We start from the raw sequence: 18,280 nt of genomic DNA, 5'->3' as shown, positions 1-18,280 counted from the left end.
CCAAGTGCACTTTCGTGTAATAATCACATCAGGGGAGACACAAGAAAGAAGTATATCAGTCAGTTGATATACAACGAAGAGTCGTAACTAGGACGCCATATGGTAAACATGCGATTGTCCATATGGCGTCCTAGCTATGTCTCATTGTATATCAACTGACTTATATTTCTCTCTTGTGTCTCCCCTGATGATGTGATTATTACATGAAAGTGTACTTGGGAACTTATTGTTTTTCATTTTCCCCGTGGACTCAAAGGAATACACAGACATATACATATATACACATGTACATATTCATACTTGCTGCCTTCATCCATTCCCGTAGCCACTCCACCATGCATGAAATAGCATATCCCCCCAGCGAAGTAGCGCCAGGAAAAGACGAAAAAGGCCACATTCGTTCACACACAGTCTCTCTAGCGCTCTTGTGTAATGCACTGAAACCACAGCTCCCTTTCCACATCCAGGCCCCACCATTGTTTATCCCAGACGCTTCACATGCCCTTGTTTACTCCATTGACCGCACGTCGACCCCAGTCTACCACATCATTCCAATTCACTCTGTTCCTTGCATGCCTTTCACACACACACACACACACATACACATACACACACACACACACACACACACACACACACACACACACACACACACACACACCCCGTATGTTCAGGCCCCAATCACTCAAAATCTTTTTCACTCCATCCTTCCATCTCCAATTTGGTCTCCCACTTCTTGTTCCCTCAGATCTTTCCTCACTCATTCTCTCCATGTGTCCAACCATTTTAAAACACCCTCTTCCTCTCTTTCAGTCACACTCTTTTTACTTTCTCACCCCTTCATCACTTACTTTATCTAACCACCTCACACTACATGTTGTTCTCAAACACCCCATCTCCATCACATCCACCCCCCTCTGTACAACTCTATCTACAGCTCATGCCTTGCAACCACACTGTATTGCCAGAACCACCATTCCCTCAAAATTAAGAAATACTCAGAACAACATAGATGAGAATGTGTCCAGAAATATTTCCCAAGAACATATTCCTATTTTCTACCATTGTCTCTGGTAAATTTGGCATATCTATTTACACTTAGAGTAACACTTTTCAGGAATGCATTTTTTCTTTTTTCTTTCATTCTTGTTCACTGTTTCTTGCATTAGCAAGGTACTCCCTGGAACTGAAGGAAGTGCCTCATTCACTCTCATCCATTCTCTAGCTGTCATGTGTAATACACCGAAACCACAACCCCCTTTCCATGAGCAGGCCCTTCTTATTATTCCATAGTTTCCTTCAGATGCTTCTTATGCCTTAGTTTAGTCCATTGACAGCATGTCTATCTATCTATCTATCTGTATTTCTAATGCCCATTCCTTCTGAGAACTCCCATCAAGGGGGTGGCCACACCAGAAGTCTCCACTTATTGCTGTCCTTACATGACTTCCCTCCATACACCATTCCATGCATTTTACCATCATTTCTCTCCCTCCATTACTCTTCCAATCTGTTCCCCCATGTTGCAGGTGGTCTTCCTCTCACACCAACCCCTTTAATCATACTCTCATACACTTTCCTTGTAAAGTCCCTATCTTGCATTCTTTCCACATGCCACCACCACATCAAAGTATTACATTTCACCCACTCTTCCACTCCACAGTTCATTCCCTTTGCATACCCTGCCATACCAGATATGTCATTTTTTTTTTTTTTTTTTTTTTTATACTTTGTCGCTGTCTCCCGCGTTTGCGAGGTAGCGCAAGGAAACAGACGAAAGAAATGGCCCAACCCCCCCCCCCCCCCCATACACATGTATATACATACATCCACACACGCAAATATACATACCTACACAGCTTTCCATGGTTTACCCCAGACGCTTCACATGCCTTGATTCAATCCACTGACAGCACGTCAACCCTGGTATACCACATCGCTCCAATTCACTCTATTCCTTGCCCTCCTTTCACCCTCCTGCATGTTCAGGCCCCGATCACACAAAATCTTTTTCACTCCATCTTTCCACCTCCAATTTGGTCTCCCTCTTCTCCTCGTTCCCTCCACCTCCGACACATATATCCTCTTGGTCAATCTTTCCTCACTCATTCTCTCCATGTGCCCAAACCACTTCAAAACACCCTCTTCTGCTCTCTCAACCACGCTCTTTTTATTTCCACACATCTCTCTTACCCTTACGTTACTCACTCGATCAAACCACCTCACACCACACATTGTCCTCAAACATCTCATTTCCAGCACATCCATCCTCCTGCGCACAACTCTATCCATAGCCCACGCCTCGCAACCATACAACATTGTTGGAACCACTATTCCTTCAAACATACCCATTTTTGCTTTCCGAGATAATGTTCTTGACTTCCACACATTCTTCAAGGCCCCCAGAATTTTCGCCCCCTCCCCCACCCTATGATCCACTTCCGCTTCCATGGTTCCATCCGCTGCCAGATCCACTCCCAGATATCTAAAACACTTCACTTCCTCCAGTTTTTCTCCATTCAAACTCACCTCCCAATCGACTTGACCCTCAACCCTACTGTACCTAATAACCTTGCTCTTATTCACATTTACTCTTAACTTTCTTCTTCCACACACTTTACCAAACTCAGTCACCAGCTTCTGCAGTTTCTCACATGAATCAGCCACCAGCGCTGTATCATCAGCGAACAACAACTGACTCACTTCCCAAGCTCTCTCATCCCCAACAGACTTCATACTTGCCCCTCTTTCCAAAACTCTTGCATTTACCTCCCTAACAACCCCATCCATAAACAAATTAAACAACCATGGAGACATCACACACCCCTGCCGCAAACCTACATTCACTGAGAAGCAATCACTTTCCTCTCTTCCTACACGTACACATGCCTTACATCCTCGATAAAAACTTTTCACTGCTTCTAACAACTTTCCTCCCACACCATATATTCTTAATACCTTCCACAGAGCATCTCTATCAACTCTATCATATGCCTTCTCCAGATCCATAAATGCTACATACAAATCCATTTGCTTTTCTAAGTATTTCTCACATACATTCTTCAAAGCAAACACCTGATCCACACATCCTCTACCACTTCTGAAACCACACTGCTCTTCCCCAATCTGATGCTCTGTACATGCCTTCACCCTCTCAATCAATACCCTCCCATATAATTTACCAGGAATACTCAACAAACTTATACCTCTGTAATTTGAGCACTCACTCTTATCCCCTTTGCCTTTGTACAATGGCACTATGCACGCATTCCGCCAATCCTCAGGCACCTCACCATGAGTCATACATACGTTAAATAACCTTACCAACCAGTCAACAATACAGTCACCCCCTTTTTTAATAAATTCCACTGCAATACCATACAAACCTGCTGCCTTGCCGGCTTTCATCTTCCGCAAAGCTTTCACTACCTCTTCTCTGTTTACCAAATCATTTTCCCTAACCCTCTCACTTTGCACACCACCTCGACCAAAACACCCTATATCTGCCACTCTATCATCAAACACATTCAACAACAGTTCATTTCTTTCTTTATTCCATCTAGTCATACCACATGTTCCTCACAAATAGCTCATTTCCACAGCCTGGATTCTTAACCTCCCTTACTTATTTCATGTCCATGTTTTGGCTGCCCCTTAATCCTTTCTTCAGTTCCATACTTAATTTGCTAGGAGTGCAGAGGGAATGAATTGTGGAGTGATAGTGGGTGAAATGTAATACTTTGAAGTGGTTAGGGCAAGTGGGAAGAATACAAGACAGAGGGTTTATAAGGAGACTGTGTGATAGTATAATTTAAGTAGTTGGAGTGAGAGGAAGACCATGTGCAACATGGGGAATTGGAGTGGAAGAGTACTGGTGGGAGAGAAATGGTAGAAGGATGCATGGAATAGTTAATGTGAGGGAGGCATGCAAGGACAGGGATAAGTGGAGAAATATAGATGGATAGACAGGTATGGATTTTCACAAATTCATTAACATTCTGAAATCTGGAGAATGTGTAATAAATGATTTTCATAATGTTTGCATTTTTACTCAAAAACACTACCTTTTGGTCTGGAAATTTTGGTTGCTTTTGTGAGATTCAGATTCCTCTGAAATTTCAGAAACTCTCTGTTTTGAATTCTATACAATCCCTTTTCATGGTAAAAACAGTGCTAGTAATACTGTTGTCTCCAACTAGGGTCCTCTTCTGGAACAATTGATCTTTAGCTTTGGAATGAAATTTTTGTGACTTAAAATGGGATACTTATATATGTTTGTTCTTTTCTAAGATCTGCTGCCTTTCCATTGCACCTTGAATTGAATCAGAGGATTTTTTTTGGGGGGGGAGATGGGGCAATTAAGCTCCTCAACATCAGCTCATGAGAACATTCCCCTTTGTAACCTTGCTGTTGGGAGAAGAGTCACTGAGATACATGAAATGCCTAAATATAGATATAACATGCTCGGTTTGAAATACCTATAGAATGATTACTTTTTGGAAGACTTCTTTAGGAGAACATCATTTTTTATGTCTAATTAATCTTTGACAAGATTAATAAAGATCACTGAAAATTATCAAGGGGAGCTCCTTTTTTTTTTTCCTTCAGGAAACTTGAAACCTCTTTCAGCAAGGGATGGAATTTAGAGCCCAGTCTTGATATCAAATTGTTTTTTCTTTTTTCAATACTATCTACCTACTTTACATGTGCACCGTATTCATTTGCAGGTCACAAAACCTGACAGTAAGATCCATTTACAACACTCAGTTACACATCATGGATTAAAGGATTTATTTTGTTGCTCAACCTGGCCTATGTAAGAAACTGTGATGTCAGGAAGGTAGCTTTCAGTCAGCCTTTACTGAGGAACTTTTCATGGAGTAGTTAACAAGAGAGGTTTGGCATTCCACAAACACTTTTGTTAAATTGGAACATATTCTATCTGTGGAGGACCTACCTTGTTTGATGTTTGCTTTCAGTTTGGAGGATCACTAATGTGCTCCAGGATAACTATTCTTTACACCATTCTTTTGGTTGAAAAGTTTTAAGTAACCCTCCTTCTACATGTTGGAATGCTCTCAAAGATCATGGGACAAATTCACCCCTAAAAGAAAGGTTGGTTTTCAGGATTTCAAAATTTTCTCTCTTGTATGGTGTCCCACAAGCAAACTTTTGGGTTGCTCTCTCCTGCCTTACCTTTCCCTCTCTTTCAAAGAATATATGTTGATTAATGGTAATCAGCATCAGGGTGATGTCCTTATCCCTAGAATTATAAGGCTGGCAATGGGACAGTGATGCTCTTGGTAAGTGGAGGCAGACAGGTGTACCCAGACTGAACTATGGGGCGCAGCTACCAAGCAGGTGGTTAGCAAAGGGTAAGAGCATTTCTAGCAAGGGGAAAGAGGCATTTCCCATATTTACCAGAAGGATGGGGGTGGGGGTTAGAGGTTTCTAGCCTCTAGAGACCTTAGAGATTTTCTCAAAGATCACAGGAGACTATCCTAGAAAGAAACAGTTTTTCATACTTCAGAACTCATTTTTTCATTGATCTGTAAAGTACTTTGTATTTAATCCATCATGTGTGAACTTTCACAGATGACTCATTTTGCAGAAATATTTATGAGTATTGTATGATTCATGAGTATTGTATATTATTGTATATTTCAGGATTTCACTTAAGTGCAACTGTAGTAGTTTCATCTGGTACAAAAGGACATTTCAATGTGGCAGTCACTTTTGACCGGGGCCGGATCACCACCTGCAATTGTACCTGCTTAGCGAACGCCTCCTGGTGTTCCCATGTGGTGGCTGTATGCCTTCACCGAATACACCAGGTCTGTTGTACATTGTTGATTTCGTTTGAGTAATGAAAATTATACTCCCATTTAATGATAGTTTATACCAAAAAATCCTTGTTGTAGCCACGAAGTTTGATCTGAGTCAGAAATTTAGTGTTTTCATGCCCTTTGATTTTCTGTGGTATAGGCAGAAAGAAAATGCAGCAGCAATAGAGAGCACAGGGTTACAGGATAAGAAAGGATTCGCTACTAATAAGGAATATCTTCAAGAAATGCTAGGTGATTTCAAATGTTTAAAAACTGCTGAAGTGCTAGAGACATTAAGTAGTGTTTGAACTGCTTTGGAAATGTATGCCATATGTGATGTCTAAAAAGGCTGGCATTTCCCTCAATGGGAGAGACTGTTCAATCAAGGTGATTGAAAGGTGTAAGCTGTATTCGTGTTAGTCTGTCTATCTGTATTTCTGATGCCTGTTCCCTTCAGGAACTCCCTCAAGATGGTGGCCATGGCAGTAGTCTCCATAAAGTGAACTCCAGTGCACTTCTTAGCCTTTGCTGCCTCACTCTTAACAGGCCACTAGCAGAGGTCCAGTCTAGTGCAGTGGTTGCAGAAGCTCCTACCTAATGTTCATAATGACTACTTCTACTTACTGCTCCTTCCTACTACTTCTTTGTAATATTTATATTTATATTTTTATTTATTATACTTTGTCGCTGTCTCCCGCGTTTGCGAGGTAGCGCAAGGAAACAGACGAAAGAAATGGCCCAACCCCCCCCATACACATGTATATACATACGTCCACACACGCAAATATACATACCTACACAGCTTTCCATGGTTTACCACAGACGCTTCACATGCCTTGATTCAATCCACTGACAGCACGTCAACCCCGGTATACCACATCGCTCCAATTCACTCTATTCCTTGCCCTCCTTTCACCCTCCTGCATGTTCAGGCCCCGATCACACAAAATCTTTTTCACTCCATCTTTCCACCTCCAATTTGGTCTCCCTCTTCTCCTCGTTCCCTCCACCTCCGACACATATATCCTCTTGGTCAATCTTTCCTCACTCATTCTCTCCATGTGCCCAAACCACTTCAAAACACCCTCTTCTGCTCTCTCAACCACGCTCTTTTTATTTCCACACATCTCTCTTACCCTTACGTTACTCACTCGATCAAACCACCTCACACCACACATTGTCCTCAAACATCTCATTTCCAGCACATCCATCCTCCTGCGCACAACTCTCTCCATAGCCCACGCCTCGCAACCATACAACATTGTTGGAACCACTATTCCTTCAAACATACCCATTTTTGCTTTCCGAGATAATGTTCTCGACTTCCACACATTCTTCAAGGCCCCCAGAATTTTCGCCCCCTCCCCCACCCTATGATCCACTTCCGCTTCCATGGTTCCATCCGCTGCCAGATCCACTCCCAGATATCTAAAACACTTCACTTCCTCCAGTTTTTCTCCATTCAAACTCACCTCCCAATTGACTTGACCCTCAACCCTACTGTACCTAATAACCTTGCTCTTATTCACATTTACTCTTAACTTTCTTCTTTCACACACTTTACCAAACTCAGTCACCAGCTTCTGCAGTTTCTCACATGAATCAGCCACCAGCGCTGTATCATCAGCGAACAACAACTGACTCACTTCCCAAGCTCTCTCATCCCCAACAGACTTCATACTTGCCCCTCTTTCCAAAACTCTTGCATTTACCTCCCTAACAACCCCATCCATAAACAAATTAAACAACCATGGAGACATCACACACCCCTGCCGCAAACCTACATTCACTGAGAAGCAATCACTTTCCTCTCTTCCTACACGTACACATGCCTTACATCCTCGATAAAAACTTTTCACTGCTTCTAACAACTTTCCTCCCACACCATATATTCTTAATACCTTCCACAGAGCATCTCTATCAACTCTATCATATGCCTTCTCCAGATCCATAAATGCTACATACAAATCCATTTGCTTTTCTAAGTATTTCTCACATACATTCTTCAAAGCAAACACCTGATCCACACATCCTCTACCACTTCTGAAACCACACTGCTCTTCCCCAATCTTTGTAATGTTTCTGCCTAATATTCCTACCCAGATTTTCCTACCTACTACTCCTATTTATTGCTCCTACCAATTTGCCAAAAGGCAGGGCTAGGGTTACGAAGAATGAGCTATGTGAGTCAAGTGTTGTCAAGTGTTCTGTGTAACAGGGAGAGGTATCTTGTATGTTTGTGAACAGAATGTTAGCAGTCCACATGTAGGTGAGGCAGAAAGACAAGACAGCTACCTGGGTCAGAGGAGTGCTGCTTGACAGCCATTGAAGTACTAGCCCACTATGCAACTAACACTAACCCTCCTGATACCCAGGTGGGTAGTACTGGTAATATACCTCCCTGGTTGTTGGCTGTCTACCAACTAAAAAAAAAGTGAGTAGAGACTTCTTTGGTTACGCAGACGTTCTGTTCTGGCCGAGCCACTGGTACAGTTGTGTAACAGAGTGCTGCATGTTTGATGTTGCTACTTCATTGTCAGGGTGTTGTGATGTGATTATGAGGTGAAAGGACCATCATAGTTAGATCTAACTGAGGTACTGGGTGGTCATGTTGGAAGAAGTTTAATAGAGTTGGAAAAAGGTGGAATTAGAAGGGGATTGTGATTGGTTGAATCCATATAGAATATGTTTTATGTGCTAAGTGTTATGTTTAGTGTTACAGTGTTTGGGCCTTGAGCCATATTGTGTTAATGAGAGTAGGATGTTTTGTTTGACTCTGTTGTTGATAATTTTTTCACAGAGATTTGATACTGAGGATAAAAATGATATAGGGTGATACGAAGAGGATGAGTTGGGTGGTTTGAAGGATTTAGGATTGGTGTTATGTTGGCAGGATTCCAGATGATAGGGATTTTGTCGTGTAGCCAGTTGTTGAAGATATCTGTAAGTGTATGGATTTTAGGTGGGCCTGAGTGTTTTATATGAAAATTCTATATTTTTTCAGGGCTTCTAGCAGGAGAGTTCTTTATAGTTTTAATTGCATTGCTTTTATCAGTGGGAGTAAGTTAGGTGGGGAGTTATTTCTGGATGAATTTTGGGTATGTTTTTCATTACTTTCATGTTTAGGTTTTTTTTGTATGTTGCTAATTTTGTAAGTGTTTTATGAGTCTCTTTTTTTTGTCTTCTTTGGGAGAGATGATCTGATTGGAATGGGTCTTGTGGTTGTCATGAATAGGGGCTGGACTGGTGTGATAAGAGTGGGTTTTCTTTCATGTGAGCTAGAGTAAGTTGCTCTAAGTCTTGTGATTCACGGTGTTGAGGAAGTAGCGTCAGTTTTCCGTGTATCTTTCAGTAATTCGATTAATGATGGTTTTATTTATAGTTTGGATTTGTTCTATGATATTTTTTTAATGTGGGTGATTGTGTCTGAGTTGAATTCTTTATTTTATTAGGTGTGTAATTTTTAGTGAGAAATTTGGGTTTTATTTATTTCCATGCCTTCTGGAATATATGTTTTGCTGTCATGGTGGAGGTACTGATGAAGGGTAAGATTGCATGATCCTGGAGAGATGAGAAATCATCTGTACTGAAATTTTGGAGCTTTGTTTCTATGTACTGTTTGAAGGCTGGCCAATTTGTTGTTTTGTAGTTTTTTATGGTTGTGCTGATTGGCTGGGTTAATGGAGTGCCAATGGGCAAGTAGTCTTGGGATAGTTTGTGTAGGGTTTTCTCCTGTTGGTTCATGTGTGTAGTGTATATGTGATACCTGGTGAGGATGGCTGCTAGAGGTGGTGGGGTTGCAAGTCTGCTGTGCTGGTTGCTTAGGTTGAGGATATTAAGAGGTTGCAGTTGTTTTACAAGTAATTCACCTCAGGGGTGATGGGCTTGAGTGTAAAGCCAAGTGGAATAATGGGCATTGAAATCTCCATAAAGATAAGTGTTGGGTATGTTGGAGAGTGGATCTGATGGGGCATGTGGAGGGGACAGGTATGTAGATGTCAGTTATGCTATAGTTGGTAGTGTGAAGTTTTATTTTCATAGATTGTCTTTCTAGGGTGTTGTGGTTGTCGTTGAGCAATATTGTAGTGCCACTGGTTTTAGAGAAAGTTAAAGCTTGGTGGACAATTGTTATGAGTCCTCCTTGTCCGTGTCTTTCATTTCTTACTGTTGTGCAGTTGTAGAAAGGTGGAAGGTAGATCTGGGTGTGAGTCTGGTTTCTTGGATGAGGGCCATGTGGATGTTTTGTTTTCTTGAGTTGGTTCATTATTTTTGTGTGTTTGTTCCTGATACCATTGGCATTGAGTTGCAGTATGCTTAGCTTGTTGTTGAGGTTCTGTGGAGTAGGATGATTTCTTTGTGAAGAAAGTGTACATGCTCTGATGTTGTTGGCCTTTCGTGCTCAAGGTTATAGAGTTTATTATGGGATTGTGCGAACTTGCCTTAGCAAATCTCTAAGTTAAGGTCCTTTCATATGCAGACCCAGCACCACAGTAGCAACATCAGTTATGTAGCACTATATTACACAGTTGGAAAAATGGCTCACCCAGACTAGAATGTTTGCATCTCTACGTAAGTCTTTAGTCACTCTTTAAACCCCTTAGTCACTTTTATAACCCCACATAGACACAAATTCAGCTCACACCCTCCAGTTACTTTAAATGATCAATGTCTCACACTGAACAAACAACACACAGGACATCACAAACGACATTCACCCCCCACAACAATAACATAAACACAAAAGCAACAAACAAAAAGATGCCCTCGGAACACTAACTGGCACCATAGTTGGCCTAGGAAAAGAATCTTTCAACATCTTATACTAACTTCATCTGCTTTACTTAAAACAATACCTCACCTGCATGGTCTTTCACCTTTTTAAAAGCAAATATAACAAAGCTGCAAACCACAGTAAATAGTGCAGTCTGAACAAATAGTAGCTTTCTAGCAACCACAAACACAGAATGCCTTTATATTGAAAAAAAGATCCTCCCAATAGAGACCTACCTCAACATGATTAGGATCCAGTTCTATGCAAAAGCACTGCTTCTCTCCCACCTTTACCTCTGTATATAACTCACCACCAACCCCAGGTAAAAGTATAAAGCTCACCTCTGCTCCTCAATTTAGTAACCTCTGCTCACATATCCCCCACCCACAACAGATAGAACACTGACAGAGCACACATACATCAAAATAACCCTGCAAACACTAAACAACTGACATACATCAAAATAACCCTGCAAGCACTAAACAACTGACCTCCCCACTCAATCTTAAACTCCATCCCTCCAGACATATATCCATCAGGAACCACACTCTCCAGACAAACATGAATCACACTCTCCTGTTTATGCTTTGGGCATCACCCACCACTCCAACAGTACAGTCATTGTTTCAGTATATCCCAAGACCCTTCATGCCCATGGATGCTCTATCTATCTATATCTCTAATGCCTGTTCCTTCCGGAAACTCCCATCAAGGAATGGCCACGGCAAAAGAGTCTCCACTTATCCCTGTCCTTAAATACCTCCCTTGCATAGACCATTCCATGCATTCTTCCACTATTCCTCTCCCTCCAGTGTTCCTCCACCCTATTTGCCCTTGTCACAGGTGGCCCTCCAATCACACCAACCTTTTTAACTATACGATCTTACACTCTCCTTGTAAACTCCTCCACATATCCAAGCCACCTCAAAGTATTATGTTTCACCCATCTGCCACTCTATGATATATGGAGAGTAGCATGCTGTTAGTGTGAAAGAGTCAAGGCTAACCTTGGAGTTGTGTGTAGGGCTTGGTTGTGGATGGTAGCGTTTTGTTTCTTATACATGGCAGCTCAAGAATGGATATGTGCAAATGAGGCCATTTGTTTATTTGTTTCTCACAGTATCTTGATAAAGTGGGAGGAGCAATTACGCATGAACAGATGAATTACCCTAAAGTATTCTTTTAATATCATTTATCCTATTTTTCTATCAACAGCCTAGTCAGGTGAAACTCCGTGCTCCGGTCAGTGAGTCATTGTCACGACTGCAGAGAGATCAACTGCAAAAGTTTGCTCAGTACCTTATTAGTGAATTGCCACAGCAGATTTTACCTACAGCACAACGGCTTATTGATGAAATCCTCTCTAGTCAAACTTCTGATATCAACACAGTAAGTTATATTGTTTCATTGAAAGACAACAGCCAGTCAGTTGATGAATGCTAGGAGTCAGGCTAGGCAGGTCCATGCTGGATAACAAAAGAAGTACATTATGGAAGAACAGTCAGGATGTTATCAAATGACTTAAAATATGATTGAGTGTAAAGTAGGAGATTGTATTTCTGCTGCCTAAGCATGCCACCACACCACTGTAGATATAATCACATTGTTCAATGTTGTTAGCTTTAACAGCCATTAGTCATTACAGATGGTGCAATGTTATGATTCTTAAGTTGCAAATAATTTTCTTTTATTTTGCAATATTAGTGCACAAAGTTTGCCTCAAATGCTGTCTGTCTTTTCAGAATTAATTATTTTCTAAGATATTAGCATTGTTAATGAATAAGAGCGAAATGTTTGTTGACCATAACAAAACTGCACAAACGAGTTTATGTTTTCATTATCGAAAATTGTGTCTGAAGTTTATTTCATTAATCTTTTATGATTACAAATACAACATTGTACGCCAGTGATTATCATTCTTGTCCATGGGTGCATGTTAATTTTTTATGTTTACAGTCTGTTTATAGAATAAGTTTATCAACATAAAGTTAGTGCGTCTTGGCTTCATATTATTCGACTGGATTTGTTAAAGCTATTTTTTTTGTAGGGTTGAAGGTCAAGTCAATTGGGAGGTAAGTTTGAGTGGAGAAAAACTGGAGGAAGTAAAGTGTTTTAGATATCTGGGAGTGGATCTGGCAGCGGATGGAACCATGGAAGCAGAAGTGAATCATAGGTTGGGGGAGGGGGCAAAAATCCTGGGAGCCTTGAAGAATGTTTGGAAGTCGAGAACATTATCTCGGAATACAAAAATGGGTATGTTTGAAGGAATAGTGGTTCCAACAATGTTTTATGGTTGCGAGGCATGGGCTATGGATAGAGTTGTGCGCAGGAGGGTGGATGTGCTGGAAATGAGATGTTTGAGGACAATATGTGGTGTGAGGTGGTTTGATCGAGTAAGTAATGTAAGGGTAAGAGAGATGTGTGGAAATAAAAAGAGTGTGGTTGAGAGAGCAGAAGAGGGTGTTATGAAATGGTTTGGGCACATGGAGAGAATGAGTGAGGAAAGATTGACTAAGAGGATATATGTGTCGGAGGTGGAGGGAACGAGAAGAGGGAGACGGAATTGGAGGTGGAAAGATGGAGTGAAAAAGATTTAGAGTGATTGGGGCTTGAACATGCAGGAGGGTGAAAGGCGGGCAAGGAATAGAGTGAATAGGATCGATGTGGTATACCGGGGTCGACGTGCTGTCAATGGATTGAATCAGGGCATGTGAAGCGTCTGGAGTAAACCATGGAAAGTTGTGTGGGGCCTGGATGTGGAAAGGGAGCTGTGGTTTCTGGCATTATTGCATGACAGCTAGAGACTGAGTGTGAACGAATGTGGCCTTTGTTGTCTTTTCCTAGCGCTACCTCGCACACATGAGGGGGAGGGGATGTTATTCCATGTGTGGTGAGGTGACGATGGGAATGAATAAAGGCAGACAGTATGAATTATGTACATGTGTATATACGTATATGTCTGTGTCTGTATATATATATATGTATACGTTGAGATGTATAGGTATGTATATTTGTGTGCGTGGACTTGTATGTATATACATGTGTATGGGGGTGGGTTGGGCCATTCTTTCGTCTGTTTCCTTGCGCTACCTTGCTAACGTGGGAGACAGCAACAAAGCAAAATAAATAGATGAATAAAATATCTGGAGCCGTTTTCTCAATTGCATCCACACACCATTGCAAATTTGAATATATAGTCTGAAGATTAGGAGTGGGGAGGGGGTACAAAAGTACTAGGAAATAATGGAAACAAATAAGGTAGATAACTTGAAGAGACTTAGGTGGTGACCATTAAGAATATGCAAGATGATGGCATTACTCAAAGCCAAAATCAGATGTGAAGGGAAGGTCTAATCTATTAAAGTTTCTTGGCACTTGTACAAGAAAATGTCTAACACAGTCTCACTATTTTCTAAAATTGTTCTCTTTCATCTGCAGATTCATCTTTCACTGCTTTGTATAAAAGTCCATACATAACTGTTCCTTTTTTTTTTTTTTTTTTTTTTTTTTTTTTTTTTTTTGCTGTCTCCCGCGTTTGCGAGGTAGCGCATATGTTTTTATCATTCTATAAAGTGAGAACTAAAGTCTCCAGTCCATATTACTACAGGTTCTGGTTTTATAAACTCTTTACTGTTGTTTCTCCTTTTATTTTTGTTACAGTGAACTCCTGATAGATCCCAAAACAGTGGCACCATTCAATACAAGTAGGGATAAAACATGTGACCAAACCATTTCAAAACACCCTCTTCTGCTCTCTCAACCACACTCTTTTTATTACCACACATCTCTCTTATCCCACTATTACTTACTCATTCAAACCACCTCACACCACATATTGTCCTCAGACATCTCATTTCCAGCACATCCACCCTCCTGCACACAACTCTATCCATAGCCCACGCCTCGCAACCATACAATATTGTTGGAACCACTATACCTTCAAAACATAGCCATTTTTGCTTTCGGAGATAATGTTCTCGACTTCCACACATTCTTCAACGCTCCCAGAATTTTTGACCCCTCCCCCACCCTATGATTCACTTCCGCTTCCATGGTTCCATCCGCTGCCAAATCCACTGCCAGATATCTAAAACACTTCACTTCCTCCAGTTTTTCTCTATTCAAACTTACTTCCCAGTTGACTTGACCCTCAACCCTACTGTACCTAATAACCTTGCTCTTATTCACATTTACTCTCAGCCTTCTTCTTTCACACACTTTACCAAACTCAGTCACCAGCTTCTGCAGTTTCTCAAATGAATCAGCCACCAGCGCTGTATCATCAGTGAACAACAACTGACTCACTTCCCAAGCTGTCTCATCCACAACAGACTGCATACTTGCCCCTCTTTCCAAAACTCTTGCATTCACCTCCCTAACAACCCTATCCATAAACAAATTAAACAACCATGGAGACATCACACACCCCTGCCGCAAACCTACATTCACTGAGAAGCAATCACTTTCCTCTCTTCCTACACGTACACATGCCTTACATCCTCGATAAAAACTTCTCACTGCTTCTAACAACTTGCCTCCCACACCATATATTCTTAATACCTTCCACAGAGCATCTCTATCAACTTTATCATATGCCTTCTCCAGATCCATAAATGCTACATACAAATCCATTTGCTTTTCTTAAGTATTTCTCAGATATATCAACCTGATTTAATGTTTTTTTCTTCAGGTTTCAGGAGCACCTGATCCCACTGCAGGGGGTTCAGCAAATGAACAGATGGCATGGTGGCTAGATGAAAATAATTTGCATGAAAACATACACAAAATCTTAGTAAAATTTTGTGTACCATCACCAATTGTTTTCAGGTAAGTTGAATATATTTATTTTTCTAGTAAACTGCATATGCTTATGTTAACTTTGTTGATATCATGGATATCATTTATGATGTAAAGTTTTGGTCAGATTTGGCATCTAATCTGATGACTGATGGAGATCACAGAAAAAATGTTATAGATAGATGATTAGAAAGCTTTGTCAGTCAAATTATTATACTTACTAGTGTGGTGAACAGCATCTTTCCTTGGCTGTGGGAGTTAAAATGATCTAGTCAGGAGTATGCTCCAGACCTTTGTGATATGTTTTAAAAGCTTATTTGATAAGATCAGGTCACCCCACACTCTTTTCTCATCCGAGGTGGGCAAATTTAAAGCCTTTATCCTTTCCCCATAACTTTTGTGTACCATCATCAATGTATTTGACTTTGTTGAAATCATGGAGATGATTATGATTTAAAGTTTGGAGAAGATTCGACACCTACTTTGATGACTTATGGAGGTCATGAAAAAAGTGTTATAGATGGATAATCAGAAAGCTTTGTTTGTCTGATTATTCATTTTACTAGTGTGGTGAATAGCAACCTTTCTTGTAAGTACAAGTTGAGATTATCTAGTCAGGAGAATGCTGCAGACCTCTTTGATATGCTTTAAAAGCTTTAATGTTAAGATTAGGTCACCCTGCACTCTTCTCTCCTCCAAGGTTGTCAAATTTAAAGCCTTTGGTCTTTCCCCATAGCTTGTTTTCTTTCATATTTGTTCGCCATTACCTGTGTTAGCAAGGTAGCACCAAGAATAGAAGAAAAAAAGGCCTCTCTCTTCCTGTCTGTATCTCTAATGCCCAATGGGGTGGTGAGGGAGGTGAATGCAATGGTCTTGCAGGGAGGGGCGAGTAGGCAGGCTGTAGGGGGTGAAGGGGCGAGTAGGCAGGCTGTAGGGGGTGAAGGGGCCTAGGAAGTGAGTCAGTTCTTTCTTGCCGATGGCACATCTCTGGTGGCGAATTTGAGGGAGATTCTGCCGTAGTAGGTGACTAGGTTTGGGAGAGTGTGTGAAATGAGGAAGTTGAGAGTGTATGTAAAAAAGGACAAGGTTATTAGGTTTAGCAGGGCAGAGAGATAGGATAGTTGGGGTGTGTGTTTGAATTGAGGAAAATTGGAGAAAGTGAAGTGTTATAGATACGTAGGGGTGGAACCATGGAGGTGGAAGTGAGTCATAGGGTGGGTAAGGGGATGAAGGTTCTGGGAGCATTGCCAAATTTGTGGAAAGAGGGAGCATTATTTGGGAGGGAAAAAAATGGGTATGTTTGAAGGTATAGTAGAACTAATGATGTTGTATGGATGTGAGGCATAAGCTATAGATGAGGATGTATGGAGGAGGGTGGATGTGTTGGAAATGGGAAGTTTGAGGACAGTATGTGGTGTGAGTGGTTTGATCAAGTCAGTAATAAAAGGTTAGAGAGAGGTGTAGTAATAAGAAGTGAATGGTTAAGGAAGCTTAAGAGGGTGTGGTGAAATGGTTTGGTCATATGGAGAGAATGAGTTAGGTAGATGTTAACAAAGAGGGTACATGTGTCAAAAAAGTGGAGAGGACAAAGAGAAGAGGGAGACCAAATTGGAGATGGAAGGCTGGAGTGAAAAAGTATCTTGAGTGATCAGGGCCTGATCATGCTGGAATGTGAAAGATATGCATGGAATGGAGTAAATTGGAGCAGTATGATATACAAGGAGCACCATACTGTCAGAGGACTTAACCAGGGCATATGAAACAGCAGGGGTAGCCATGGAAAGGTCTGTGGAGCCTGGTTCTGAATAGGAGTTTGTGGTTTTGGTGCATTACACATGACATTTAGAGAATGGATGTAAGTGAATGATGCCTTCATCTTTTCTTGACTCTGTTCCCCTAACATGGGAAACAGCAAACAAGTATGAAAGAAGGGAAGAATGCACCATACCTTCCTGCCTCAGGGGTCCCTTCCATCCTTATGTGGGTCCTGCAGCTCTCAGGAAGCTGGTCATATCCACCAGACAGGGCCATAGGCCATGAGGTATCATCATAACCTGATCACATGTAGTGATCACACATGAAGCAAGTAATGGGTGTTCTTGAAATCCTCCATTATCAGTACTTTCCAATCTCTATGGATGGGATCTGTGATTTCTGTGCATTACAGATGGTTACTTCCCCTATATGAAGTAGAGGTTGATGGTTCCTCTTCCTACTTGAAGTAGAGGTTGATGGTTTCTCTCCACATGTGAGCATATTCACCCTTTTCACTGTGCCTTGGACTATCTTGCTAATGTGGAAAACAGCAAACTTGTTTAAGAGAAAGAGAAAAATATGGTTATTTAGGGAGATATGTGTAACATATATATGTTAACATGTGTTCTGGTGTTATTACCAGTTTTTGGTGTAGATGTGATATATTATGATTCAGTGTTCTAAAGTTTATAAGAAAAGTGAGATGACTTTCCTGCATAAATCAAAAGATCCCTGTGCTACCAAGCTCTCCTTTCTTCTCATCTCGGTTATGTCCATGTACATTCAACCTGAGCCTTCAAGGAGGATGAGCACTCCTTGCATGGCTCCTTTTGGAAGTTGAAGTACAGGGCAGGGAGGATTTCCGGCCCCCTACTCCCATCCCTTTTACAACATGCAAGGAATACATGGGAGGTATTTTTTCTTCTTTATTCTCTATCCCCGGACAAAAATATATGAGAGTGCAACCTTTAAGTGAGAAAGGTTATTCATTGCAGTGCCAGACAAAATAAGAAACATGCCTGAAACAATTACATCATCATTTAAATGAAAACTAGATAAATGGCTGAGGATGATTCTTGATAACCGAGGATTGATAATTATCAGTATAGGAGACACATGGGGGTCAGGAGAA

At 41.1% G+C, this 18,280-nt stretch overlaps 1 protein-coding gene across 7 annotated transcripts in view; it reads left to right on the top strand.

Moving 5' to 3' along the window:
- Positions 1 to 18,280, top strand: part of Dora (zinc finger SWIM domain-containing dorado) — a 302,025-nt gene that overhangs the window by 33,604 nt on the left and 250,141 nt on the right. For all 7 annotated transcript variants that reach the window (XM_071666088.1, XM_071666070.1, XM_071666078.1 and 4 more), the window contains exons 4-6: positions 5,668 to 5,834; positions 11,812 to 11,985; positions 15,287 to 15,423. In XM_071666088.1, coding sequence (XP_071522189.1) covers positions 5,668 to 5,834; positions 11,812 to 11,985; positions 15,287 to 15,423 — 478 coding nt within the window. The remainder of the gene's footprint in view (positions 1 to 5,667; positions 5,835 to 11,811; positions 11,986 to 15,286; positions 15,424 to 18,280) is intronic.

The sequence above is a fragment of the Panulirus ornatus genome, chromosome 1 (genome assembly GCF_036320965.1).
Source record: "Panulirus ornatus isolate Po-2019 chromosome 1, ASM3632096v1, whole genome shotgun sequence".
NCBI classification, from domain to species: Eukaryota; Metazoa; Arthropoda; class Malacostraca; order Decapoda; family Palinuridae; genus Panulirus; species Panulirus ornatus.
The sequence above is the reverse complement of the archived record's forward strand: the minus strand, read 5'-3'. Positions and strand labels throughout refer to the sequence as shown.